This window comes from Falco punctatus (assembly GCF_963210335.1).
Source record: "Falco punctatus genome assembly, chromosome: 6".
Classification (NCBI taxonomy): Eukaryota; Metazoa; Chordata; class Aves; order Falconiformes; family Falconidae; genus Falco; species Falco punctatus.
The window spans coordinates 37,460,225-37,487,653 of NC_137585.1; the positions used below are offsets into that span (position 1 = coordinate 37,460,225).

At 41.1% G+C, this 27,429-nt stretch overlaps 2 protein-coding genes across 3 annotated transcripts in view; one reads left to right on the forward strand and one right to left on the reverse strand.

Moving 5' to 3' along the window:
* The window catches only part of IFT56 (intraflagellar transport 56), a 58,477-nt gene extending 46,351 nt beyond the window's left edge, over positions 1-12,126 (reverse strand). The window contains exons 1-4 of one of the 2 annotated variants that reach the window (XR_013929072.1): positions 9,613-12,126; positions 9,387-9,524; positions 8,897-8,989; positions 2,534-2,648 (exon numbers count right to left, since the gene is read on the reverse strand). Coding sequence is in view for 1 of the 2 variants with exons in the window: in XM_080393121.1 (XP_080249247.1) it covers positions 2,534-2,648; positions 8,897-8,989; positions 9,387-9,524; positions 9,613-9,615 (349 nt within the window). In the remaining variant the exon portion in view is untranslated. The remainder of the gene's footprint in view (positions 1-2,533; positions 2,649-8,896; positions 8,990-9,386; positions 9,525-9,612) is intronic. The other variant, XM_080393121.1, reaches the window with a different exon arrangement.
* A 1-nt stretch (position 12,127) lies between these two features.
* Positions 12,128-27,429, forward strand: part of GUCY2C (guanylate cyclase 2C) — a 61,790-nt gene continuing 46,488 nt past the window's right edge. Inside the window, exons 1-3 of the mRNA XM_080393112.1 lie at positions 12,128-22,532; positions 23,604-23,716; positions 25,007-25,074. Of these exons, the coding sequence (XP_080249238.1) occupies positions 22,322-22,532; positions 23,604-23,716; positions 25,007-25,074 (392 nt within the window). The 5' untranslated portion in view covers positions 12,128-22,321. The remainder of the gene's footprint in view (positions 22,533-23,603; positions 23,717-25,006; positions 25,075-27,429) is intronic.

Below are 27,429 nucleotides of genomic sequence, written 5' to 3' on the forward strand. Positions count from 1 at the left end.
TATTTGGGTTTATAATTTTATAATTTAAAAATAGTACTTTACTAATATTTTAGTACTTTTTTTTTTATTTTTACTAATATTATGTATTAAACCAAGAAGATGACTTTCAGTCTCATTCTCCCAAGACTAGATGGGCTAGCACACAGCATGGAAAACACATTCAGCCAATATATGAGAGCACGGATGCAAAAGGAGTAAACAAAACAACCTATCACTTGGCAGCTTCACTATGGGATGACTATGAGACAACAGTAGCTGACTTTAAGTAACTCTACCTTCACCTCAGATCCAGGAACATTAGTAACTGTCATGTAAGGGCACAGCAGGGAAAAAGGAGAAGCCAAAAATATCTGAAAGGAATTTGGAAGAAAGCCTAGAGGAGGTAAAGTACAACTGTAATGAAAAAAGTTCAAAGAAGGATTTTTCTTTATTGCTGTGTTGCTCTACTACTTAGGTTATATTTGCAGTAATTCTGGTTTATATGACTTCTGATACACAGATTTATTCTTTCCTGAGAAAGTGTACCTTGAAGTTTTAATTAAGTAACAACAAGCTAAAAGAATACTTCACATCTATTATAAAATAAATGTAAAACCTTGCTCCACTGGAGATTGCAGGCTATATATCTGTATGAAACGTAGTAATTACATCATGGCTTTTAATGCTAATTTCCTAATTTTTAAGTATCCTGCATATTTTTCCTCAGACAGTTAATAATTTTCTTAAGCAACAGCAACAGTACATTGCAAGAAGGAACTTCTATTTGATTTCTAGATATTTATATGTTTGTGTAGAAAACCTATTCCAGAAAGCTAGCTGACATTTGTGTTCCCTTTCACATACAGACTCTATGACTGTAGAAATTCAGAATTATAGCTGAAAATAAATTATTTCTTTCTCATTTGCTTTAGCACTACACTACTTTCAGGGGCTTAGCATAACTGCAGCAACAAACAGCAAGCAGTACGCAAGAATTCAGGCAAAATACACCCTCTGCTACACTCCTGACATTTTGCACTCCTTTCTCAACATTCCTGCCCTTGCCTCCAGCACCTGAGTACCACTAACTGCACCCCCTACCCTGCCACTCACCATGCTACTACAAACAAATCTGAGGTGGCACAAAAAAATTAACTGTCCCTCACTTCCAGTTCACAACTAATAAAGTAATGAAGGTGCATGCCCAGATGTGTATCTGTCATCTCTAGAATGGATTACTTTAATTCACATGATATGAAGTTGATGACAATGACTCCAACTGGTACAGGATGCAACTGCTTGCTTCCCCCATGGTTTAGGTCACACTGACACCTCAAGCTCTATTGCCCAATTATTTTTAGATCTCAGTTCAAGTCCTGGACTGTAATCACCAAAGATCAAATTTGTGGTACATTAGAGATTATTATCTGTAAATATTAGAAATTTACACACTTTTTGGACAATACAGATCACAAAGCTCCGCATGATTTTTTTTTTTACAGTTGGAAACAAAACATTCCCAGTTTCAAGATTCGAGCTCAGCATGACTTCTCAGATGATTTTAAAGGGATACAGGAATCTAATTATTTCTAAAAAACCACTACAGAACAGTCCTTTTTGAAGGGCACTCCTCCACAGTAGCAGAAAGTACACGGTTATTTTCTCCCCACCCTATTTTCAGCCCAAGACTAGAAGACTAAAGAAAGAATGAAAAGAGAAAATCCACACTTCAGTAAGAGTTTTTATCCTAAAAAGGCAAGAGTCAGAAGTTGACTGAGAACATCACCACTAGTAATTCTACTTAGAAAGCAGTGAGATGCTATGGTTATGGGAAAAAACATAAATCACTAAGATAAATATAAAGCGACGGATAACAAAATAAACTGTAGAAACATTTTTAGGCAGTAGAAATTGCCTTGGAATCTCATCTCTACTCCTTTTCTTTAAATGCACCTTCAGATTAAAGTAGCATGTAACAATGTCACTGCAGTGAACTCCACGCCTGGAAGAACCAGATATTTAATATCTGACTTAGAAGGCAACAAGACCACCTAATAAGTCACTCAAACTGCATAAACAGAGTTCTTGTCCACATCAGAGAGAATACTGAACTCTCTCAGATGCTTATTTTTGGTAATTTCAGTAGACTGATTAGCTTCATCTGCACTGGCTCAGAAATATGGAATCAATCGAAAAGTAACTTTTTGTTGTTGGTCAACATATGCTGGGTTTTGCTTTTAGGAATTAATAACTAAAATTATTTTCCAGATGCTTCTTTCATTTTCAGTGCCAGCTGCTCCACCTGCCCAAGGTATTTTTAGGAAACAAACTACATCACAACTCTCATGTAAAATGAAGAAAAAAAAAAAAGAAAAAAAAGAAAAAAAAGAAACCAAACAAAACCCCCAAACTAAAAAACTTTGCTCAAAAGTATCCTTTATTCTTATGGGGACAAAAAAAAAAACCCAGCAGCATTGAATACTTTTCTTTGGAAATCACTCTAAGTGTTTAAGTCAACAAGTAGTCCTTTCCATCAGAGACTTATATATCTCACCTTTCAAGGCTGCTTGTTCAGCTTGCGTATACATCCCCAGAAAGAAGTATGTACAGGCAAGGTTCACCCAAACATCTGGATTGCAAGCTGGTTGTTTGGTTAAGGCCTCATATTCCTGCAACAGAAGAGAAGGTTGATTTTTTAAAAATGTGTAATAGCACAGAATTGTATTAAATATCATTCTTTCTCCCACCATTTTACAACATATTATTAAATTATTTAGATCAATTTACTTATCCTCACATTCATTGCACTTCTCACAATGAAACTATTACATTTTAATCTGATATGTCCCTAGCTCTTTTTTGTTTACAGCAATAGAACAGACAACAGGGACAAGCACTGCTGTAAATCTTCACTGTAAAAGCATGAATTCTGTCAATATTGAAGTTATATTTATATTAAAATTACATATATATTTTTTAAAGAGTTTCATATATTAAAGTTATAAAGGCATCAACACAACCAGCTTTTCCTCAGTCTCCTCTGATGTTTTTGTAACTCCTCTAGTCAAAGCCTGGGAACCATGAACGCCAGGGAAATCTTTGTGAATACTTACTGAGGCAAGTGTTAACCATGCTTTTATAAACTCGTAGACAGCATATTTTTTATAGATTAAAACAGTGGTCTCCAAAGTCAGGTGTGCACACACTAGCACTTAAGCAAAACAATACCATGGGGTGCAGGGAAAAAAGAAATTTGTAACATTAATAACCAAAATAAGTACTTTCAAAATAGCATCTATTCTATCTTTATCTCATCCTTTTTTAATTTCTATTTTTGTGTATGTTTTATAATTACATAATATATTACTACAGTAGTACATGTATATAATTTATAAATATATATATGTACGTATACTGGGAGTGTGTGCCTGAAAATTTTTTACTGATAGGGGCGCGTGATCAAAATTGTTTGGACACTGCTGCATTAAAACACAAGCCTACAAGTCAGTATTGGGCAAATTCAAGATTTCCCAATAGACAAAGACGTAACTACAGTAAATATTACTAAACTGTGCCTAACTTCATAATTTCCCATTTTAAGATTTACAGCCAACAGCTATAGAAAACCACTAGCTAACATATTCTGATATTTCTTACTCATTTGCATTCATTACATATGCCTTAAAACTGCCACATAAACTGCTTCATTTCTTGTTATTTGTGAAATGGTAAAAAATTAACAGTTCAATCCTTTTATCCACTTCTTTTTAATGAAAAAACTTTGCAGCTACCAGTGATATTCCTGAATATAAAGATCCTTTCTCTGCGTAACAATAGAAATGAAAACAGAGGCAGGGAAACCTCGCCATGCCATTTTTTTTCCCCTCTGTCAGGTTTCTGATGATTATTACAAAGGACCTTCCCAGTGGAAGTGCCTCCTGCTGCTGTTCCTGGTCTCCATCCAGTCATGTCCAACAGGCAGCACAAAGCAAAGCAGGCAGGGTCGTGCAAGGTTCTAACAAGACCTGAAAGATGGCTGAAAGAATGCCATCCACACACTCCCAACCACCATAAGCCTCTCATTCCTCCCAGCAACACAACCCCTTGGTGACTCTGTATTCTTCCTCCAAACATATGAACTGGAATTTCCCTTTGCCTAGTGAGAATTTACCAGATTGTGCCACTGTGGGTGTAAGACTTCTTATCTCTGGGGGAAAGGCACAGATGTATATACAGCACTAGATAACATAAGCTATGCCCAAAGGATAGTGAATCCCAAGAACAGAAACATGCTGACAACAAAAGTTTATAGTTTGGAAACATAATGATTTATTCTTTTTCTCTTGCCAAGGGAAAGTGAACTACAGTCCCAAACAGAGAAGATATTGGTAAGGTATGCCCTTAAAAGTCAGATCAGTCTTAATACTTCAGGGACTCACTGTCTTTCAAGAAGATTTAAAATAAATAAATAAAATATTTACATAGAGGCCAACCTTTCCTACTGAGGCCAGTTAAATCTTGACATAGGCCTGTCACGGACCTCTGAGAGACAGGCTGCTGCTGTTTATTGGGACCATCTGGAATCTTTCAAAATTCATTCAGATTAAATGCACCCAAAGGTCTCTTTCAGCTATGGCTTCAGGCAGATTAATTAGAAAAGACAAAGTGCATAAACACAAGTCATGTTCTGGCTTTGCCATTCAAAGCAAGCAATAAATAAAGAGTGCTCTAGCAGTACCAGTGCTAATCTATGGAAACACAGTAAATAAAAATGAGGACTACTAGTACTCCTTACTCTGTAGTTCTGGGCCATGAACCCAGACAACGTGCTGTTGCCCCCTTCCTCACTAAAATGCATTCAACATCAGTCTCACAAAGACTACGTTTTCCCTCCTCCTTTCCCCAAAACCAACAAAACCAAACAAACTAAATACTCCAAAAGCGTTCCCAACAGTCAACCTGTGGCATATTTTTGTCAATCAGGAGCAAAACAACTTCTTGCTATTTCACCCTCCTGTACCTTGTGCCCCTCTCACAAGATACATGCACTTTTATTCAAAAGCAGACTACCAGGTTGATTGCATACAGCTATGGACACCTAATGACAACACTGAGGCTAGCAGGATTCTCCTCAATACCCTTATGACTTGTCTGGATTCTCCAAACCCATAAACACATCTTGAAGAGCCAACAAACAGGCCAGCCTACAGGGTTGCCCCATAGGTACTCAAAGGAGGTGCTCAGAGTGGAGATACTCATTGTAACCTGGCTAAAGTCATGACCGAGAAGCCTACAGAACTGGCTGAAGTCAAAAATCCATCTTCTACTTTCTAGCTTCAGCTGTCAGGAACTTGAGTGTACCTGTATTCTCATAGTTGCAGCAAAGTACTTAAACAAGACCAGATACTGCTCATGGATTAACCATTACCCTAGTACAGCCCTATTCCTTTCATGATTTACAATTTGACTGAAATTATCCTAAGCAAAGTCAGGGTAGCCAGAAGGTCCTGTCCAGTGAAGAGGCCGAATCCTGATTTCTCTACTAGGAGGTAGGTGCAGATAGGAGACGCTGTCAGAATGCCTGGCTGTCATTTGTGAGACCTTGAGAGAAACAATGCATTGTGGGCTCTGGCACAGGGATCATGCTTTGCTCTCAGGTGTGCAGCTGATGGGCCAAACTGGCACAACCATGTCTGTCAGCCGTACCATGCCACCATCCTGTATGCTTAAGCCCATTCAGAGGGTGCTGAATGCCAACGTGAAACCTGTCCTTGAACGCAGCCTAGCAGCACACCTGCCCTTGCCAATACTTCTCTTAAATTTTCCATACCTCAAACATGTCTTATAACCCTCCCTTTCTTAGGCCCCGGCTGCTTCAGTTTATAAGATCAGGCAGCTCAGAAACAGAATCATTAGACTGATGCTCTGATTCTGGTCCTTGGGTGACACTGGGAAATTCTTCAGGAAGGGTTTATGAACAAGTCATGGCAGGAAGGCAGGTGTTTTTTTTCCCCATTAGGGATAGTAGGTATGGAAGACTCCAGAAAACTAATTAGATGCTGCCACCCACTATGGGAGTTCTAGTTGCCATGTGATGCCCAGAAGACACTAGCCACTCAGTGTTAGTAAAAATCAATTTGTCAGTGAAGGATGCTAGACAGTCCCCAGGGAGGGACTGCTACCACAGCTGCTGGAAGAGTCAAATCTAGTGCAGTACCATTTGTAAATTGGTTTACAGCAGTAGAGGTGATCCCACCAGACCAGTGTCAGGGGCATAACCTCTGAGAAAGGATTCTATCTACTAAGAAGGGAAAAGTCTGACCCTAGTGAAGCTGAGGTTAGCACTCTACTAGAGTATACCTGACTGTTGCTGTGCCTATGATAAGAGAATATAAATTCTTTCATGTGAATGTACCAGACATTTTGCTGTCATTCTCCTTTAAGATATTCTTGGAGCTGGAGGTCTGAGCGTTTTTCATTTTTTCCCTCCTTCTCCCAGTAGTGGATGATGGCCACCTCACCTCAATTCCCAAGCCTCTCCAAAAGTTGACATGCAAACAGCACACCTGGCTCACTATGAAAGTATAATTATAAATAAAAGGATTATTGAGCAGTATAATTTCTGAAGACCCTCATCAAGTGTATGGAATACAAACCATTAACTGGGAATATGGTGACACAGACTATGTGTTGTCGCTTGCAGGCACTTAGGAGCGTGAATCATTTCGATTGCGTGTAATGTCACTCTGGAGAATTCTACAGAATCTTCTATCCATAGTATTTTACTGATAGTGCTCCTGGCACTCCCCAGAGAGCGCTCCAAGATCTAGAGGTTACAGATAATCAAAGAGTTTGTCCTTGAGAATACAGCAACAACGCCTCCGTAACATAGCAGAGAAGATACAGAATTACACTTCAATCTTGAAGCTGACAACTGGAAGGCAATTCAGCCTCCACAGTCAGCACTCTTCCCCTTGATTACTACAGGCTTGGGAATTATAACTACAGTGTTCTGTCCCAGAAGAAACTAGGTTGAGATGCACAGGCTTATTTCCCATATGCCACCACAGAATGATAAAGTTATCAGGACTCATCACTGTGCAAAAGATCAGTCATGAATTCGCAAAGATAGGGCCTGCGATCTCTCACTTAAAACGCACACACATACATATCAACCACAAACCATGCACGCAAACCTTTTATTGTCCTTACTCCAGCAGAAAACCGGGAAAAAGATGACTATGTTGCAGCTTTTAAAAGCCTGGATCAACAGCATCACCCAGTGGTGAATCCAAACCACGTACAAAACCTAATCGCTAATAAATAAATAATGCTGTTATATTTTTGTTGAAGGAAATATTTAAAATCTGCTCTGGCTATAAAAACACCTATTGGGTGTTCCAAGTAGAATTTATTTCAAAGAAATTGCAAGCTATTTTTCATGTGTATACAAATTTTCACTCCCTATTAACACCTAACATCTAGATATAAATTAATTTCAGTTACTGATTGTTACATTCATAATCTTTAAATTCCACAACTCTAAACATGGATATTAAGTTACTATTATGTCCTATACTACTATTCTACAGTCTATACCATATAGTCAGTTTGATTCACTGAGCATTTCTAACATCTCCAACGGGTTTCCTCTTCAATTTTTAAGGGGGAAAATGCCTTTTGAACTTACTCGGAAGCTTTTGAAATTCTATTTCCACCTCACATGAAACTTGTGCACATGACCATGTATTACTACAGTTAAACACCTAATGTATCTAAGAGAGAAAATATCATTGTTCCATAATCTGTTTCTCTGTAGTTATTTTCTTCTGTCAATACTTTAAATGATCATCTGTTTTTAATATTTCTTCCATAAAAAAGCAAATTAAAAGACTGCAAAACCAGCTAGACTTCACAGTTATACTTCACAGTGAATCATGATGGAGATCACTCCCAGCTAACATTGACCAAACCCAGTAAGCCTTAAATGGTATAATACAGCACTGTAAGGACCCAGCAATTCACATCTGTAGGAATACAGCAATGAGACAAATAGTATTCAGGCAGACTGAGTTGTTTTCAAATCTTCACTAGCTTATATGCAGCCTTGTGGGTATCACCATTACCACTCCATAACACTTCCTTTTCTGGTGTGATTCCACTGATTCCAGCCCTTGGAGGTACAGAGCAAGGCAAACAACAAAAATTTTTTAGGACTTCTACAGAGAGATAGGCTAGCACAACCGAGAAGATAAAGGGATCCCAGGGGCAGTGGCAACAGAGTTTCACTGGAGACATAAATGGACACAAAAGGAATTGCGTTATTGACTCATACACTGAGACACAACAGCACTGTATGGTGCAAATATTAAAAATGTATGCATATTTGAATAATCAACATGTCTTTTAGTGACTTAAAGCTTTTGGAAAATAAGAATGTTTCATTTAATTGAATTACTTAATACAAGCAAACATAAAGAGGAACAATAAAGTACATTAAATGGCCAGAGGCATCAACCTCTAAAGAAAAAAGCATGCATATTACAGATAAGCTACACAATGAAAACAAAGACATAACTAAACCTGAAAAACAAAACTGTGGAAAGCTAGGTGCAAGAAGGGAATAAAAAATTTAGGATATGAACTGCAATATATAAAAAAGCAAATTACGCTACTGAGCCTAGTATTAAATCAGACAGCAGGTAACATTAAAAAAGGTCTATCTTTGTAGGCAAATACCTTTCCTTTTTTCCTCTCCAATCCAAACTGCTTTCCACAGCATCTGCCTTATTACTGTACATTTGTACCTTAGCTGGCTAGCAGAACCATGCCGTGTTATAGAACATCTTCCTCCTGTTGTCATCACTTTATCACATCTTGATTTCCAACCTCAGGGAGCAGGATTTCCCCACCTTACCTCCAGCGCTCTCTTGTAGTCACCCAAATGAAAGGCAGAGTATCCAATCCAAAGGTCGGCATCCTCCTCCTGCTCACCCACGTGCCGTTTAAACTTTATAGAGAAGAATGTAAGAATTTTGTCAGCTATCACACAGTTTATAAAACCCCACAGATAATCAAAGTAATACTAGGCCATCTTATATCACCGATTGTTTGACAGCTGTGGACGCAACTGAGGCGGAGCTGCCCTCGCATTTCGGAGGGAAGCACAGGCAACCCTCACGTCCCAAACCTCGCTCTGCGAAGCGAGGGGGAAAGCTGCCACGCTGGGCCCAACGGGCGCGGCGCGGGGCGAGGGGGACACGGGGCGGGTGAAGGGCTCCCCTCGCCCCGCCGCCCCGCCGAGCGCAGGCGTGGCAGCGACGGCACCGCTCTCCCGAGGGGAGCGGGCGAGTCAGGGTGCCGGCGGCGCCCTGGGGCGGGGGTCTCTGCCCCGCCGCGGCCGTTACCTCCAGCAAGGCGATCGCGCCGGTGAAGTCCCTCTGGGCCAGGAGCTCTTCCAGCTGCGGCACCTTCTTCCCTTTCTTCCGCCGCTTGTCCCCCGGCGGCGGGGTACCCCCCACAGCCGGCTTGGCCCGCGAGAGCATCTGGGCAGAAAGCAGAGCGGAACCGGGTCAGAGCCGGGCCTCGGCGGGGCCTCCCCCGGCCCGCGTCCCCCGCCGCGCCGCCACTCACCATCCTGCCGCCGGGCCCGGGCTCCTCGCTCCGCCGACGGCGCCGTTGCCAGGGTAACCGCGGGACGGCGGAAGGCAGCAGCGCCGACCTGAGCGCGGCGGCGAAGAGGCGCCGGCTGGCGACTGGCGCCGCCCCTTACGTTCCGCTGCGCTGCAGCGGGCAGCGGGCTCCGTAGCGACGCAGGCCCCAGTGCCCTGTGGTTTAATTTTGGCTGCTGGCAGCTAAACCTGCACGCAGAGACACGTGCGGGACAGAGTCCCCTCACCCAGGAAAACAGTTAGAAATGGGGTTTTCACATGGCGACAAGTGACACTGCGCTGATTAGGCGCAGAAACATCTGGCGAGCAATCGGTTTGCAGGTCACCAGCCCCTCTCGCCCAGTCCTGTGTCCCGGGCTGGGTCCTCCCCAAGCCCCCATGATCTCATCTTTTCCCCACCTTTGGTCCTTTGCCTAAACATCCCCTAATAAGACTTGTGCGATCCCAAAATGCTTTCCCTGGCATGCCACAATGAATCTCATGTGCTTGTAGCCAGCAACCCGCCTCGCTCTATGAGGTGATCCAGAGCGGCTTCAGCTGACCAGAGAGCTGCTGCCCTTGGGCTCGGTGGGTTGGTCACTCTCCCCTGACAGCCCTGCGGGGAGGGAATCCCACAGGTGTTCATACTTCTCTGGTAAACATTGCCACTCAATCTATATCTCTATAGTTATAAAGATGGAGAGCATAACATAAAATGTTAGGTATGCGGCTTGTATACATTTAACTGCATACAGCAGCTGATCTCTCTGGCCAGCTCTGGATCATTTTCAAGCACAGCTTGTTTCATGCAGTGACTCTGACAATGCAGTTTTCTGCAAATGAAACATCTTTCCTAGTTACAGAGCAACATCATGCAGTGGAATTGCCCAAACTTTCATTTTTATATTGCCTGAATTGCACCATTAGCAATTCCAGTGCAGAGAACCAATGCAACGCTCCTTTCTTAGATAACTGTTCTTTCCACCATCTGTTCTTTGTCACTCATCCTTCCTAAGGCTAACTCCCTTGATTAAAAGTCCCTTCATTTGCAGAGTGGGTCAGCTTGACCTAACTTCATGCACAGATGTGTTTAACATGTAGTTAAACACTAAATCAGTGTGGCAATTCAGGAGTTTAGACAACAATTCCCCCCTGTTTGGACTTGCTTCAGTCCAGGACCAGTCCTTTTTCTTTACATTTAGGCGGAGCTTGAGTTACTCCAGTCATATATATTTTTGTTACTGATTGCTAGCATGTGTCCAGTGAGGTGTAGTAGTACCTTGGAGGCAGGTATCTTAGGGTTGGAGGTGTGCATTACTATTACAATGAGATTTACTTCATCTGAGGAAAGTAATTTCACTGCAATGGTTGGCTCAGCAGCGGACATCTTCTCATATATTCTTCATGTGACAACTGCTATACAGCTTATCAGCTGTGTGGTACCATCAAGTTCCCATTCCTGCAGTAAGTACAACAGAGCCTGGCTGTAGGGTCTCCATCTCTGCTCCACTCTCCATTACTCCTATTAGCCGGTGCTGAGATGGCAAGCTGTGTTGCTCTGGGAGCCATGGTAAGGTAGATTTCATGCATGCCAACCATCCTGAAAGCAATAGCTGTATTTTACCCTAGAAAGCTTTCTATAATACTGTGCTTCTATTAGGCCCCAATTTTCTCTAATTCCACCCGCCACACACCCTACTCCCCCAAGGTAATTTTCCCACAAGCAGGCTAGCAGACTTCAGAGTCTCCTCTCTCATAACTCTGTGAAATCAAGAAAAACATCTAGGTTGACAGGGATATTTTAAGATGCCTTTTTTCCTTCAGATCTTAAACAATGCCTCCGAAGTACTTTATTTCAAACTGAAAGAAAATAATAATTGTTGTAAATATCTTGCAGTAATTTTCAGTACTGCCATAGAGTATTCTGGCTCCATACAGTAAGCTAGGAAAATTGAAGATTTTGGTTTGAGGAGTTTTTACTACACAAATGCCAAAGTCATCTGGGTAAAGGGGGAGAAATAGAAGGAGCAGAAGTTGTCACTGGTGTATATGTTATATTTTTGACTGAAATGCAAGCAAGCAAGTAAGCAGACAGTACAATTAGGCAAGATTCTTATTTTTTTAAAAAAGCAACTGAAAATACAATTTTCCTGCATTGCTTTCTTGCATTTTTAATATAGATTCTTTCATAAGATCCTGCTGTTCTAAGAATCAACATAATAAATACAGCTAAAATATTGACTCAAATGGAACAAAGCTCTCAGCTGCTCCACTGGTTTCCATTTCCCAGTGGCTTCCTGAATTCTTATGTGGTGGGTCCAAAGCTGGGGAATGTGTGAGAGCTAAAAGATGTGCAGTGCCAGTAGATTATCTGTGGGCACAAGAAGAACAGTGTCAACTGAGATAAAAAGTGATAGCAGCCAGAACAATTCCTTTTTATTTGCAGACAGTGTTTTGCATGGCACCAGTGGGATTCCAGCATCTATCTGGATGGGGGGGGGGGAGTTTCTTGACCAAAAGTTTTATAATCATGTGGAGCAGGGAGTGCTCAGAAGCGCATGTTTCCCTGCTGCCAGGAGGAACTCAGATGGGAGACATCTTCTAATCTTAACTATGCTTTGAAGGCAAGTCCCCTAGTCCCCTAAGCACTACCTGTACACACACACCTCTTTATATGTCTTTTCGTTGCCTCCAAAAAGATGATGTATTCCGTAAGGGTTAGCTTCAACTGACCTTCAACTTATCTGCAAGATGAGAAAGTAAAAATTTATTCCAAATGGACATAATTCCAAATACGAAACTGTGGACCCATTATATGTAAAACAGAACTATAGGTTACATTTAATAGCAGGGATCCTTCTTATTTGCTTCAGCATAACTCAAAGAGTTCTGGCACATTCCCAGCAGGCAAAGATGTGACTCTGCCAATCAGATCATTCCCTCTTAGGTGAGGTCTACCACAATATTAAAGGACAAGGTGATGAGTTTGGTTGTGATTGTAATTGATCAAAACCATAGACTTTGCCATTAGAAGGGTTGCTAATTATAAATTGCTTAACCTAGCACGTGGGCAGATTGAACACAGTGTAAAAATTAAGTTCTCCTGACTTGTAGAGGTGCTACCTGTACATACTGTGTGAGCAATATAAGTCAGGGGCAAAATGCTAGAATTTGGCATTATGGCAATTGGTGCAGACTCTGTGTACAGGAGTGGTCTAAACCCCATTCAGAGCAGTAGGAGTCTCCATTCATAGCTAATATTCACTAACATCAGTTGTGTAGCAGGACACGTAATTTATTTCTGTATTCTCATCAGCATCAAATTGACCAAAATATTTTTATCATGTCTGGTGTAGAAACTGTTATTTAGATGCAGACCAAAGCCAGAAGAGATGTTATAATCTTTTCCTCATATGAAATACCAAGGTGACACTGCATAAATTAAAGACAAGTCAAGAAGTTCAGCTATTCTATTAATAATGCTGGAAAATTGCTGCAGTTCTTACCTGTCATGGTTTAACCCCGGCTGGCAACCAAGCACCACACAGCTGCTTGCTCACTCCCCGCCACCGGGAGCGGTGGGGATGGGAATCAGAAAGGAATGTAAAACTCGAGCATTGAGATTTAATAATTTTAATTATTTATTTTTAAGATTAAATTAATTTTAACTTTAAAACTAATTTTAAGATTAAATAATTAAAAATATTAATTTAAGCAGAATAAAAAGGTAAAAGCAATAACAATAACAACAACAATAATAATAACAGTTATAATAGAAAGGTGGGGAAAAGGATAAAACCCAAAGGAAAAGGGAAAAAGGAAAACAAATGATGCACAGTACAACTGCTCACCACCCCCTGACCGATTCCCAGCCAGCCCCCAAGCAACGATCCCCAGGCCCCAGCTAACCCTCCAAGTTTCTATACCAAGCATGACGCCCCACGGTATGGAACGCCTCTTTGGCTGGTTCAGGCCAGCTGTCCTGGCTGTGTCCCTTCCCAGTCTCTTGTGCCCCTCCAGCCCTCTCACTGGCAGGGCCCAATAAACCAAAAAGTCCTTGGCTTAGCATAAACATTACCCAGCAACAACTAAAACCATCAGTGTGTTACCAACATTGTTCTCACATCAGAGCCAAAACCCAGCACTCTGTGAGCTACTAAGAAGAAAGTTAATTCCACCCCAGCTGAAACCAGGACATTACCATCACGATTATATTAGCCAGTGGCATTACTTTGGAGGCTATGAGCTGTAAAATGATTAATGATCATGTTTATTCCCTCACAGAATTGCTGGGAGAGAGGGAGTTGATTTACACTGATAGCAGCAAAAGGAAAGTCATGCACCTGTGACTAAATACCAAGATAAGCATCAAAGAGGGTAATCAGTGTTTAAATAAAAAGTCAGAGAATGGAAAGTCTAAGAAAAGGAGAGGAAGGAGGGGAAGAAAAGAAAAAAGGGGGAGAAAGGAAAAGCAAGAAGTGAGAAAAAAATCATCAGATAACCAAAGCAAGAGGTTAGGAAATGACCTTTGCAACAATCACATGCTTCAATTTCTGTAATGTCCGGGTAAGATCATGTGTTTTTAGTAATCGTGCTTCACCCTGTTCTGCCTCTTGTATCTTTGAAAATGCACCTGACATCTCAAGATAAATGAAGTGAGAGCAATGAAATGCTCCCCTGCTAAAGCTACAAAGGAATTCCCTGAGATGAGTCAATGGGAAATGATTCCTTTAAAAGCAAGGAACTTGAAGAATATTTGCTTCTTTTTTATAGAGTCAGTAACTTCTGAACCTTAATCTGCCCTGGATAGACCACCCATGACGAGGAAAGGTGAAACATGCAAGGTGACAGCAAAGACCAGCCTACAGAGGTGACAGATCATGTGTGCATTTAATGCTCTTGTCAGGTCTCTGTGCCTAGCTCAAGAAAGCAAACAACAGTAATGTCAATGAAAGACCTCCAAACAGTGAAATGAAAACTCGTAATTTTTATCTTTATTTTGGCAGGGAAACCTCTTTCTTTAGTTTTCACTGGTGTTTATGTCTGTGATTATATGGGTTTACAGGAACTGCGTCTTTAGAATTTTCCTTATACTTCCAGCATCCAACCTGTCATCAAGATTCAGCCAAGTTAATAAAAGTAACTTAAAAGCTGTCTTTTTACTGGATTTCAGCACCACATTTAGGTAAGTTTTTGGAAGTTTATGTATGTAGAACCAAAGGAGGTGAGGCGAGATAATCTGCTGATCTAGTTCCAGTCAGTGTCAGAACTGAAAAGGCAATGCATGGTTTGCTGGATCCACACAACTTACCCAAGCCAGAAAGCCACATCATTGCAAGTGCTACACCCCAGAGAATGCAGTTATACTGGTCCGGAACATGTGCTGATATATCTGCACAGTATTCCACTGACATATGGATTTACAGAATCAAGTATGCACTAGCTTGAACATGTCATAACTCCATCCAATCCATAGTATAGATGTGTATAATATTTACTAAAAAGAATTTAAGGAAACGGAAGTATGTGTTGAAGACACAAATTATTACACACTCAAGCCATTTACCTTCATAAGGAAAAACAGAACAGATGTCTGCACGTTACAGACAGCTTATATTCGTCACTTGACAGAGCTGTATCCTGCTGAGTCTAGAACAGAGGCTAACTGTTATGATGAAAAGAAAAACATGTCCTGTCACTCTGGAAACAAGATCCTTTAGAGGAGTGCAAAAGGAAGGAAAAAAAGAGGAAAAAATTACTATTTAATTTGGTAATATCCAAGTCAGGTGGATGAATAATACTCATTTCAACATGGATATGTGTTGGGAAAGGGTTAAAAGGAAGAAGACTTCCTTAATTGAGTCAGGTATTTATGATACATCACATATTTAGCTTCATCTTCTGGTACGTGGCAACACAGATCAATAGAAAGATGAGGCCACCACCCAAGCTGCTGGGAGTATGATGCAATTCCAGTTACAACTTTTCTTATCATTGTCTGTAGATTTCCTCTTACTAGGTTGGTAACTTCTGATAAGAACAGTCAGTGTTTTGCAGTATAATTCCACTAATGTGGCAGCAATTATGAAATCCAAGAACAGACCTAAACTCTCGATAACCCATGGGAATGGCAATATAGCAAGGACTTCTACTTTTATCAGGATCTGTACTGGATCAGGATCATGCTGTACTATCAGGATCATGCAACACAACGCACATATTTGCATGCTGGTTTACAGGCTTGTTGTTTATCAGTAGAGTGTTTCAGCCCCAAAGAACAATGTTTGTAAAGTCTTTCTTTATGTTCTTGTGTAGTAAATGAGGAAAAAAAGGTCAGTTTTGAAAAGTCAATATAGCTGCTATGCAGCTGCTATACATGTAAACCATATATATGTATACAGCTGCTGTATATGTATAATATACAACTATGTTTGTCACCATTTACATTACTGTCTTCTAAATCTCGATAGTAGAGATATTGTAAAAATAATTTAAGACAGAAAAAAAGTATTTCATGTCCTTGGTCTTCTCTGTAATATTGAAAGTTAAAGAAGGCATCTTTATATTATGCAGTCTAAACCTGTAAGTTACTATGTTAACTAAGCACAGACATTACAATACTGTAATGTTTTCTTTTTTTGTTTGTAATCACATTTGTGATTCCAACCTCTAACAAAACTGGGTAAAAAAGGAAACGGAAACATTTTTATTTTATTTTTCTTCAATGTGATTCTCTAAATCTTTTTAAAGACAGGGTAAAAGCTGTTAAAGCCCTGCAAATCAAAATAATTTGGAATCAGGCTTAGTAATAGTGAGTAGAACTTGAAAACAACATTGTTTGAAGTTTTTCTACATTTACTCTGTTGGCTAAATATGATCAACTACTACAGCATATAATGTTTCATGCAAATTTCACATTAAAAATTCCGTATTTTACAGAAACAATATTTACAACCTCTTTTATTCAACAACATAAGCATGGCCACTGAAACCAAGGGAATTTATTTTTTAAGTAAGTGAGAATTAAATACATAAATGCATCTGCTGTTCTTTTTATTTACATATCTTTTCGGATTCTTTTTTTAATGTCCTTCACATTTCCCAATTCTGCGATGCTGGAGACTTGCAGCATCTTTTTTATTTTAATGTAACGCTTGTGTACTGTCAAAGTTTCCAGCTCTGGAGAAAATAAAAAATAATATATAATTTTGAAACTTAGAATTTGATAATAATAATAGTAATTAAATGGCACTGAGAAAAGAAATAATTGTGCTAATATGTAGAAAAAAGTGTCTATTTTAAAGGACACTGTCAAAATATTTTGTTCTGCAAAATAACACAATGGTATTACAATGCATGTTTCTTTACAAAATAGTTGCTTGAAAAATGCTACACTGGTTGTCATTGGTACCAGAGAAATTGAAGATGAGATGACAATATGTCTACATTGTCTTCGGACCTACTAGGACTTACTGGTGCCAACTTCCACAGTAGTAGTTTGATTGACTGGGGGCAGCTGATACTTTCACGTATACAATAAAACAGAGGGCAGAACAAACAAATGGTGCTGTAGAATCACACACTAAACCCACTTTCACTAAAACCCGTGATACAGTTCTCAGTGAGTTAATCTGAATTTATATTTCTAATCTAACACAGATTATAAGAACACCCACAGAGACCTATTATGTTTTTTGTAGCTATGCAATATATGCACAGGTGTCATGGTTTAACTCCAGCTGGCAACTAAGCACCATGCAGCTCAGTCTCTGCTGCACTTGCCCTGCTTCTTGTAAAGCTTGTCCTCTATTGGTTCAGGTGGTTCCTGCTAGAGTAATTCCTACAACATGCAACTTGAATCATGGGTTACAACAGTTTAAAGCTATTTCCATTACAATCTCCACCCCAGTCCCTTTGGACCAGACGATTGGGTTTAATATTGCAATGAACTCTTCACCTTGCCCCTGCTCCAGCTTGGAGTTGTCCACAGACTGCAGTCCCTTAGGGTTGTAGCTGCTCCAGATGGAGCCCTATTTATGCACCACAGTCTGTTCAGGAGTATACCTGCTGCGGCATAGACTTTGCACAGCCACAGATGCTTCGAGATGTACCTTCTCCAGTGTGGACTTATCCTTGGGCCACAATACCTTCGGAGCTATACCTGCTGTGGCACTGACATAACCACAGCCACTGAGATATACCTCCTCTGGCATGGGCTTATCCATGGCCACAGACACTTTGGGGTGTCCTGCTCCCATGTGGACTCATCCACAGGTCACAGCCCTGTCCACTCGAGTTCACACTGGAGTTCCAGCTTGTCCAATACAGCAGCACAGGAAGAGCAGCGATGCCCTGGCCATCTGCCAGCCCTGGCGCATCACCGTTGCTGTTATCAAAATGTTCCCAGGTACAGCAGAGTAAGATGATAAGCGGTACAGCAAGCAGCAAAAGCAAAAAGCAGTGACTAACAAGCCCTAGACTAATATACAGTAAGGCAAGCAAGCCCCATAGCAAGCACAGGAGCCTGCCGATTAATAGCTAAACACCAATAATGGCTATAAATTCAATCTAGCACATTCCAATCAAATCTGTCATTATCTTGAAACCTTCAAGCCCCGTGTTGGGCACCAAAAAATACTGTTGTGGTTTAACCCCAGACAGCAACTAAGCCCTACACAGCTGCTTGCTCACTCCCCCCTGCTGGGATGGACGAGACAATCAGAAGGGTAGAAGTGCGAAAACTTGTGGGTTGAAATAAAGTCAGTTTAGTAAGTAAAGCAAAAGCTGCACACACAAGCAAAACAAATCAAGGAATTAACTAACCAATTCCCATGGGCAGGCAGGTTCAGCCATCTCCAGAAAAGCAGGTGTCCATCATGTGTAGTGGTTACTGGGGAAGACAAATGCCATCACTTTGAATGTCCCCATCTTCCTTCTTGCTTCTCCAGCTTTATATGCTGAGCATGACATCATATGGCATGGAACATCCCTTTAGTCAGTTGAAGCCAGCTGTCCTGGCTGTGTTCCCTCCAAAATTCTTGTGCAGCCCCAGCCTGCTTGTTGGTGGGGTGGGGTGAGGGGCAGAAAAGGCCTTGGCTCTGTGTAAGTGCTGCTCAGCAAGAGCTAAAATATCCCTGTATTGTCAACACTGTTTCCAGCCCAAATCCAAAACAGTCCATACTAGCTACTATGAAGAAAATTAACTGTATCCCAGCCAAAACCAGCACAACAGGTATTATTAATGGTGGTGAGGGACTCTTCAGACAAATAAATGCAGGGCCTGCCCATCTGAATCTTAATCATCCCTGTGCTTCTGAAGGCAGAGCAAGCGATGAATGACAGGGTTTGTATTCAATGATTCAAGGCAAGATCTCCATCAATGGTTAATAGTGCTAGGTTTACAAAGATGAGGTACTCAAACTGATGTACATCTAAGAACTGACTTTTTGGATACATGCTTGCATATAGTGAAGTTACTTAATTCTGGGATCTTTTTTACCTTTCTGACAAGATGATAACAGTAGCTGATGCCTAGAAGCCACAGCTAGAAAAAATGCACTGGGGATGTCAGTTGCAGTTTCTTAGCACCTTATTCCTTAGAAGGTGATTAAACCTTGACTCTTTTAAGAGAGAATAAGTAGTTCAGGAAGTTGTGATTCAAAGATGTTTTGGGGATCTGCTTTGTGGCTTATCTTGAGGGTGTCAGGAGAGCTTACTTTAGGCAGGATATTTCTGGTGTTTGAGTCTTTCGCTCTGCTTCTCCCTGTCTTCGCATTCTTCCAGGGGAAGGCAGAGTCATTTGCATTGCCTTCAGGATGCTCCCATTACTTGTAGTTCTGTCATAAAACAGTATTTCTAACTAAAGGTGCAGTTGCCTGTAGGAGTCAAAAAGCTTTTTTTCCTTTCCTCTGACATAATTTGACTTCTAGATTTCTGAACTGTATCCCTCCCTGACTAATCCTTGAAGTATGAGAGCTGCTTCATGGTTGGAGAAAAGTTACTGAGATAGCGGGGGCAGTGCCTTGAAGGAATATGGAAGATTTTTTAGGGTATCTGGTTGGTTTGTGTCACTGGTAACCTCTTGGTTTTATAGACTGCTAGACTGGACATTGTGAAAGAATTAGATGAATTTGGCTGGGGTCCTTGGGAGTTTAGCTTCATTCTGCAGCCAGGGCACTATGAACGGACTGGCACTGGTGTCTCACCTCTTCTATGCCCCAGGGAAAAGATCTCTCAGGCACAGGCAGCAACAAACACAAATATACAGAATTTTCCTTTTGCTTGTGGCAGATGTGTCAGATTTTGTGCTTCACACATATGACTTGTTTACTTTTTCTTCTCTCCACCCTCATGATCATCTATAGTATCAGTAATTCTCAGGTTTACAGTGTGATGCCACAGCTTTTTTTGTCTCTCTTATGCCATGAAGCAGATGTTACTGATCAGTCTGCCAGGCAATTGAGTCTGATGTGCAAAGCCCAGAGGTACAAGGGAAAGTGTGGTGTTCAGCAGGTTCCAGGGAGTGCTTGCTTCAGCCCGGCTGCAGCCTCCTGCCACATTCCCTCCTGCTCCATGTCACTCAGTGCTCCAGGCGTGCTCCTATCATGGGACCTGACACTGAGAGGCTACACACAGCAGGCAGTTATAAAGTTGAGAGGTCAACAACTCATTTATAGCATGTTCTGGCTGGGGACCCCCTGTGGCACTGTGAAGGCAGGGGGCAAAGGAAAGAGTAAAAAGAAATGCTGTGCTAAGGCTGCAGTTGATTTTACCTTTTGTTTTTAAAGGACATTTTTACACTGCCATGAAAACCAACCAAATACATGAAGAGATATAAAACCAAGGAGACCTCGGTGCCATTACATACTCCCTGTGTGATTGGCAATGTAAAATACTCAGTTCTACTTGCACTGTCCACGCTAGCTAACTGTTTCTCTCAGATAGGCTAAGAACAGTGTAAAAATGCAAATCTTGCTCTGCTGAAGTTTGGGTCAAATCTGTTATTGACTTATATGGAATAAATTTCAAGAAGTTTATAAATACCTATCAAACAAGGCAGTGATGAGCAGATGATCTTAGGATGAAAAGCTGTATTCCCTTCTAAGTCTGTGGCTCTAGCCAGCCATACTAGTCCAGATGTTTACAGGACAGACTGCTAATATAGAATTACTGTATTACTAATTAAAAATGCTAGATTAGATATGCTGAGGTGTTCAAGATCTGCTCTTAAATGCTGGCTCATGGTATCCTCTGTTGTTTGGTATAAGAGAGATTCAAACAATAATAATTTGGTATTAAAATAGGATCATGTAAAAAGTCTGCAAATCTATTTGAAGCGGACTCAACACCTTTTGAATAAAGGCTTTGAAAGAAACCACGGAGTTGCAGTTCTGTCTTACACCAAAAGCAGTTACCCTGTTGCCGATTGTTTTCCTTGTTTGTCTTAAAACTATTTCAGGAAGGTAATAAAAGTAAATTGATTTATTATCTGACAGCCTCAGTCCAGGTTTCAGTAGAAAAACAGAAGCTGCTGTAGATGTGCACAAACACCCCAAATTCAGACCAACCACACTCAGTACTTATTTCATTTTGCCTGTTGATTCCTTTTATCCTGCAATTCTCCTTTGTTCCCAGACTTATCCATAAGGCTTGTGGGTTTTTTTGTCTTCCCTTCATTCTACCTACCTTCCCTGAGACCATTCTCAGGAAAGATACTCAGAAAAGCCAGGAGCCCTACCCAGGAACAATACTGCTGTGTCCTCTAGTGTGTGCCTCTTAGCAATGCCATTTAAAATTTAGCTTTGGTCCTACAGGTCTGAGATATAACCTTCAGCTTTGGTAATCCTTACCTGATGCAAGAGGTTGCATCACATAAAGTATTAATATGTTTGTCCTCCATTTGAGGAGCCATCTGACAAGGTGGGAATGAACAATGAGACCTGTGCTGCCTGGGAACAATGCGTCTAGGGCAGATGTGGGGTGCTTTGGTGTGCAATGCTTGGGCGAGTATGAGCGGACAAGCTTTGTGCTGAGTCTACTCTGTAAGTAGAAACAAAAGCTTTGGTCTGGAGGACTGAAAAAACACAAAAAGTATTTCAATGGTAAAAGCTGAAGGAATGAAATAGGTAACTTCACAGAAGAAAATATATCTTTGATTTATGAGCCCAGTCAGGAGAGATGGTGTGGCAATGTAACCAGAGATGTAGGGCAATGCAAACATGAAGAAACCATCTGTCATCCTCTAGGCTTTAACGGACCTTGTATTTTATTTCCATTTTAAAGAGTTGTCTTTACAGTCCATTTGTCCCGTCACCTTCCTTCTCTCAGCTCATCTCTGTTATGAAGACTTAGTGCCCTTATCAGGCAAGGTTTCAGGTAATGCTTCAGGTTTATAGCTTGAGCCTTTCCATGAGCAAACATTCACAGCAACCTTTAGCCTCTCTACTGAATTTTGCTGTTGTTAGTTTTTCACAAACAGAAGTGCCACCTAGTACACAGGAGGGACGGGCAGAGGTGAAGACAGCAGGGAAGAGCCTGAGAGAAGAATTGTATAGCCTGTCTTTGAATCTATGGTGTGGATATCTCTTCTATCCTGCCCAGGAACAAAACCAATGTAAGGTATCTGAAAGAAAGAGGGTTGGAAGAGAAAAAGAAAAGAGAGAGCACACACAATGGATCTAAACTGAGCAATAATGAAGAAACACATGTTGAGTCTGGCCCTTTGGCCTTTGTTTTTCTTGCCCTGGCTGCTGCAGCAAGTTGGTTCAAATGAGTGTAGCAACAACAATTATGTGATCAATGTGATGCTCATGAATTACTCGGACTTGCCATCTACTACTGAAAATTTGAAATTAGCTGTGAAGGAAGCCTTGAAAAGGGTACAAAATGAACTGCAGACAACAGGTAAGGCAAAGGGTTTTGGTTATTCCTCTGCTGCTTTGGTTTCTTGTCACACTTCATGCCGCGCTTCCTGCTCATCTGACCTTCAGCAAACTGCTCCTCAGGCAGGCTCCTTGCCTGTCCGTTTACCTTATGTAGATCATACAGAAATAGTGACCACCCCCTGTAAAAACAGAAGTACTCTACAGATGGGCAGAGCCATATTTGCTTTCCTGGAGTTTTTCAGTTGGGACTGGGAACATGGAAATTACTGAACAGGGTCAGAAAAGACCAGTGATCTAGTACCATAACTGATATGCCCTTGCTTCCTTTTGTGGCTGGATTAGCTCCTACTTTCTGAAACTAATTTTCTTCTTGATCCCATCCGTTGGTCACCTTATGACTTGAAGTGTGAAGAATCTGCAGTCCATATGTTTTTCCTTCATATAGAGTCACTGCAGATGATGCTTTTATTTATTTTGCTATCTTACCTCTCCTATTAGTATCACCAATCTACTGTTACTCCCTAGATATAATGGGAAAAAGAGGTTCCAAAGAAATGATACCTATTGCCTTTCTGTCCTCTAGTTGAAGATATTTTTTCCAGTTTTATTGGAAAGTGGTCTCTGAATTCCTTTGCACAGAGCCTTAAAAAAGTCTTTAATATTGGCCAACACTAAAAGTACTTTGTACTGAACGTACTAACACTCATCAGAAGAAGTCAGCAGTCCACATTGGAGAAAATTTTACAGTCTTATCCTAAGTAGTGGGAGTTAAAATGATAGGTGAACTTTCTAGCAGCTTTTTGGTGGGAGACATCGTAGCATAAGACTGCTCAGACCTGTGTCAGAAAAGGGATACTGTGTGTTAGTGGTTTAATTAAATGTTCCTCAGCATTATGAGGGGCAACCTAATTGCTCTCTACAGCTTCCTGAGGAGGAGAAGTGGAGAGAGAGGTGCTTAACTCTTCTTCTCCCTGGTATCCAGTGATAGGATATGTGGGAACAGTTCAAAGCTGCACCAGGGGAAGTTTAGTCTGGACATTAATTAATTAATTAACTCATGATGCTGTTTACTTTTACATTTGCATTGCAGGAGAAAACGTTACAGTCAATGCCACTTTCCACACTTTTACCTCATCGCTCTATGTCTCACAAGGCTGTCGGACCAGCACCTGTGAAGGTGTGGAGCTCATCAAGGAAATTTATGTGAGTAGCAGCCTTTTTTAAGCTGATTTCCTAAGAAGACAAGACTTTTTTCTTTCTGCATATGTGTGCATGTGTCTCTCTGTCTTTCCTTATTAACTTTTGATCCTGTTGTTCAATTCCAAACAAATTTGACAGGGAACTGAAGTTTTCAAAGAGAAGATGTTCCTGTAAATTTTGTGAGGACAAGCAGAAAAATACTGGAGAGAGATTCTATGAATGCTTCCCAGAGGCTGTCATTAGACATTTGGTGGCAGTGCCGGCTAAAGCAGCCTTCAGCTTCAAGCTCCTTTTCCTATGCTTAAGTTGTCCTCTTTTTTATACCTGCACAGCTCCTTGCGTGGCCATATAGCCGAAGCAATCCATTAAAAAAACCCCAAACAACCTCCCCCCCGCCCCCAACCCCAAAAAGCCAAACTCAAACAGCTCAAGCAGAGCAAAAAAAGGTCCGTTCCAAGTGGATCAGACCCTGATTTGGTTCATCATCAGTTTACACAAACACACAAAGAGAGAGCTGTGTGGGTATGGGAATGTGTGGACAAAGAGGTTATTAGGCTGGCAGTGATAGCAAAGAAACGTGTATGGAACTATGCCCAGAGGGCAAAGATGAAGTGCTCACTTCTCACTAGAAATCACAAAAGTCACATGGGAGAAACTATGTGCATACTCTAATATGAGGAAAAGCTTCAGTTAGAATCGGTGCCTTACAAGAAGCTGTATTTGGTGAATTTTCTCGCATCTAATAGCTGTCACCTCTGAGTGAAGCTTTGTCAATCCAGTGTGAATTCTCAGATCTACCAGTGAGCACATGCTCATATGTCTTTGTTAAGAAGTCCTTCATGACACACAAAGCTACTGGTCAGGCCTGATTTGGTGGTCATGGAAGTTTTTTTTTCCATACAAGCTTTATGTATATAACCATTTTTCTGAAACACAGTACCTTGTAACTCCAACTCCTCTGTCTTCTGCATTACCTGCTGGGGTATGTAATTTCATATGAGCAATTGTAACAATTGCAACATTTTAATCCTAACTTGCTGTCTGTCTCTTAATGGAGGTCATACTCACAGGCACTATTTTGTTTTCTGCCATTTCTTAGCTTTCTGTAATTCCTCCCTCCTTCACTCTAGGTTTGTTCCTTTCTGTAGCTCCTTTGCTACTCTGTTCTTGATTTTGCTGGGTAAATTCTGTGACTCCCTCTTAAATCCTAAAGTTTTCTTCATTGTTCCATCCTCCTATCTCTGCCAGTCCTCTACACTGTCCCCACTACTGATCTTTTCTGATCCCTTGCAGAATAGTAACGCGCTTGGCTGTGTTGTCATAGGACCTGCTTGCACTTATGCCACCTACCAAATGGTCTCGTAAGTATCACTTTGTCCCCCTAATACTGTGATGTTAAAGATATCAACTGCTGAACAAAGTTGTTTTGTGTTCAACAAGCCAGCAGAGACATTGGGGTTTATGATACATCAGACACCTTGAGGTGTACTGTCATGGCAGTAAGACTCTTATACATAGTCACTATGTTTGGTAAGGAGAAGAAAACCCGCTTCCAAAGCCCCCTGAAGAAATCCCATTGCTAGCAGGGAAGCTTTTCTAATTTCTGACAGTAAGTCGATTGATCGATTAAGGGCTCAAAAGACTTAACTCTTCAACAACTGCAGCAGGAAAGAGATGTTAGCTTGAGGTATGTAAACATCACAGCATTGCAGCAACAGGTGTCCTTCTGGGTGGTTGTTCAGTCATTGAGAAGGGTTTGAGTTACATGTGTCAAGAGAAGATCCAAAAACCCCAGCCATCTTCAGTAAAGAGTGTTTAGATACAGAGCAGCCAGTTTCATCCTAACTCTTCTGCCTGACAAAGCATTCCTGAAGAATGACTGTCTCTACTATCATATGATACATAAACCTGTATAATTCTATTCCCTATTATATTATACATTAATATGTTCTTTCTCAGATATTATGAAAAGTGTAAGACAAACCTGCAGACTTCTAGCATAAATCAGTTTAAAAAACCCCATCAGTCATGATGTAGAAATCCGTATGGTTACCTGTGTGAATCACTTCCCTTTTTAAACTTGGGTAGCTTTTTGGTTTCACTGAGAGATACTGGGAAGATTGAGACACTCAAGCTTTATCTGCTTTTATCTCTATATTTTGAGTGGCATGACCAGAAGTGAATACAATATTACCAGTGAACATGTGTGATGGATTTACAGGAGAATCAAAAGAATAAGTTCTTACATATGTATAGGACCATGGTAAAATATTATACATTATTCATAATGCCTCCTAACTCTATGTTTGCTTTTCTATCTGCTGGATATGGAGCTGCCCAGAATGATGCCAAAGTCTTTTCCTTGAACTCTGACACAGTTAAACCAGTGAAAAGTATGAACAGCAGGCAAAGCAATGAACACTAACAAACAGGCAGCTGGCTTTTGTCCATGGTACAATAGCTTTGCCAATCAGACCAAGTGCCTTCCTTTACAGCACGTTAAGTATGGGGAGTGTGCCGAGTGCCTGTGCTGGCTGTAGTTCTCTGGGTTTCATCTTTGGCTTGTCAAATGGATGGTAAGCGACACTGAGTGTTAACTGCAAGAGCTCTGTAAGCACAGTGGCTACTGGGATGTTGCTACAGAATGGTAGAAGTAACGAGTGTGGTTTGTGGTTAGGCCAGCTGTCTACCTCCAACTTTTTCATCATCTCTAATTTAGGAAATTATTGGGCAATGATTAATGGGGTGAAATTTAGCAAGTCCAAATGCTGGGTTCTGCACCTAGGATGGAGTAATGCCAGGCACATGTATAAACTGGGAGAGGAATGTCTGGAGAGCTGCCCTGCAGAAAGGGCTCTGGGGGTGCTGGTTGGCAGCAGGCTCAATGTGAGCCAGTGGTGTGCCCTGGCAGCTCAGAGGGCAAACTGCATCCTGGGGTGCAGCAAACAGTATAACAAGCAGGCCAAAAGAGGTGATTGTCCTGCTGTATTCAGCATTGGTGAAGCCTTACCTTAAGTACTGTGTGCAGTTTTGGGCTCCATGATTTCAGAAGGATGTTAAGGTCCTTGAATGTGTCTGGAGGAGGGCAACAAAGCTTGTGGAAGGGCTGCAAGGAATATCCTGTGAGGAGCGTCTAAGGACTTTGGGTTTGTTTAGTTTGGAGAAAAGTAGGCTGAGGGGCACCCTCATTGCTCTCTACAGCTTCCTGAGGGAATGTGGAGAGGGGGGAGGTGCTGAGCTCTTCTCCCTGGTATCCAGTGATAGGATACATGGGAATCGTTCAAAGCTGCACCAGGGGAGGTTTAGTCTGGACATAAAGAAGCATTCCTTTACTGAGAGGGTGGTCAGATGCTGGAACAGGCTTCCTAGAGAGGTGGTCAAAGCCCTCCAAGCCTATCAGTCTTAAAGAGGCATTTGGATAATGCCCTTAATAATATGCTTTTGGTGAGACCTGAATTGGTCAGGCAGTTGGACTAGATGATTGTTGTAGGTCCCTTCCAACTGGAATATTCTATTCTATTCTAAGTCAGTCAGAAAAATGTCCGTTTCATTAGTGAAATACTCTCCCTGGCATTACTTATTACATCATCTGTGTCTGTTTCTGTTACAACAAGTATAAACCCTGTAATTTGGTAAGTGGGCTTTCCCTGAAAAATAAAGTTTTGTTACAATAATACCAACAACTCTAACATCATGTTTTTGCAGGCAAAATTCTC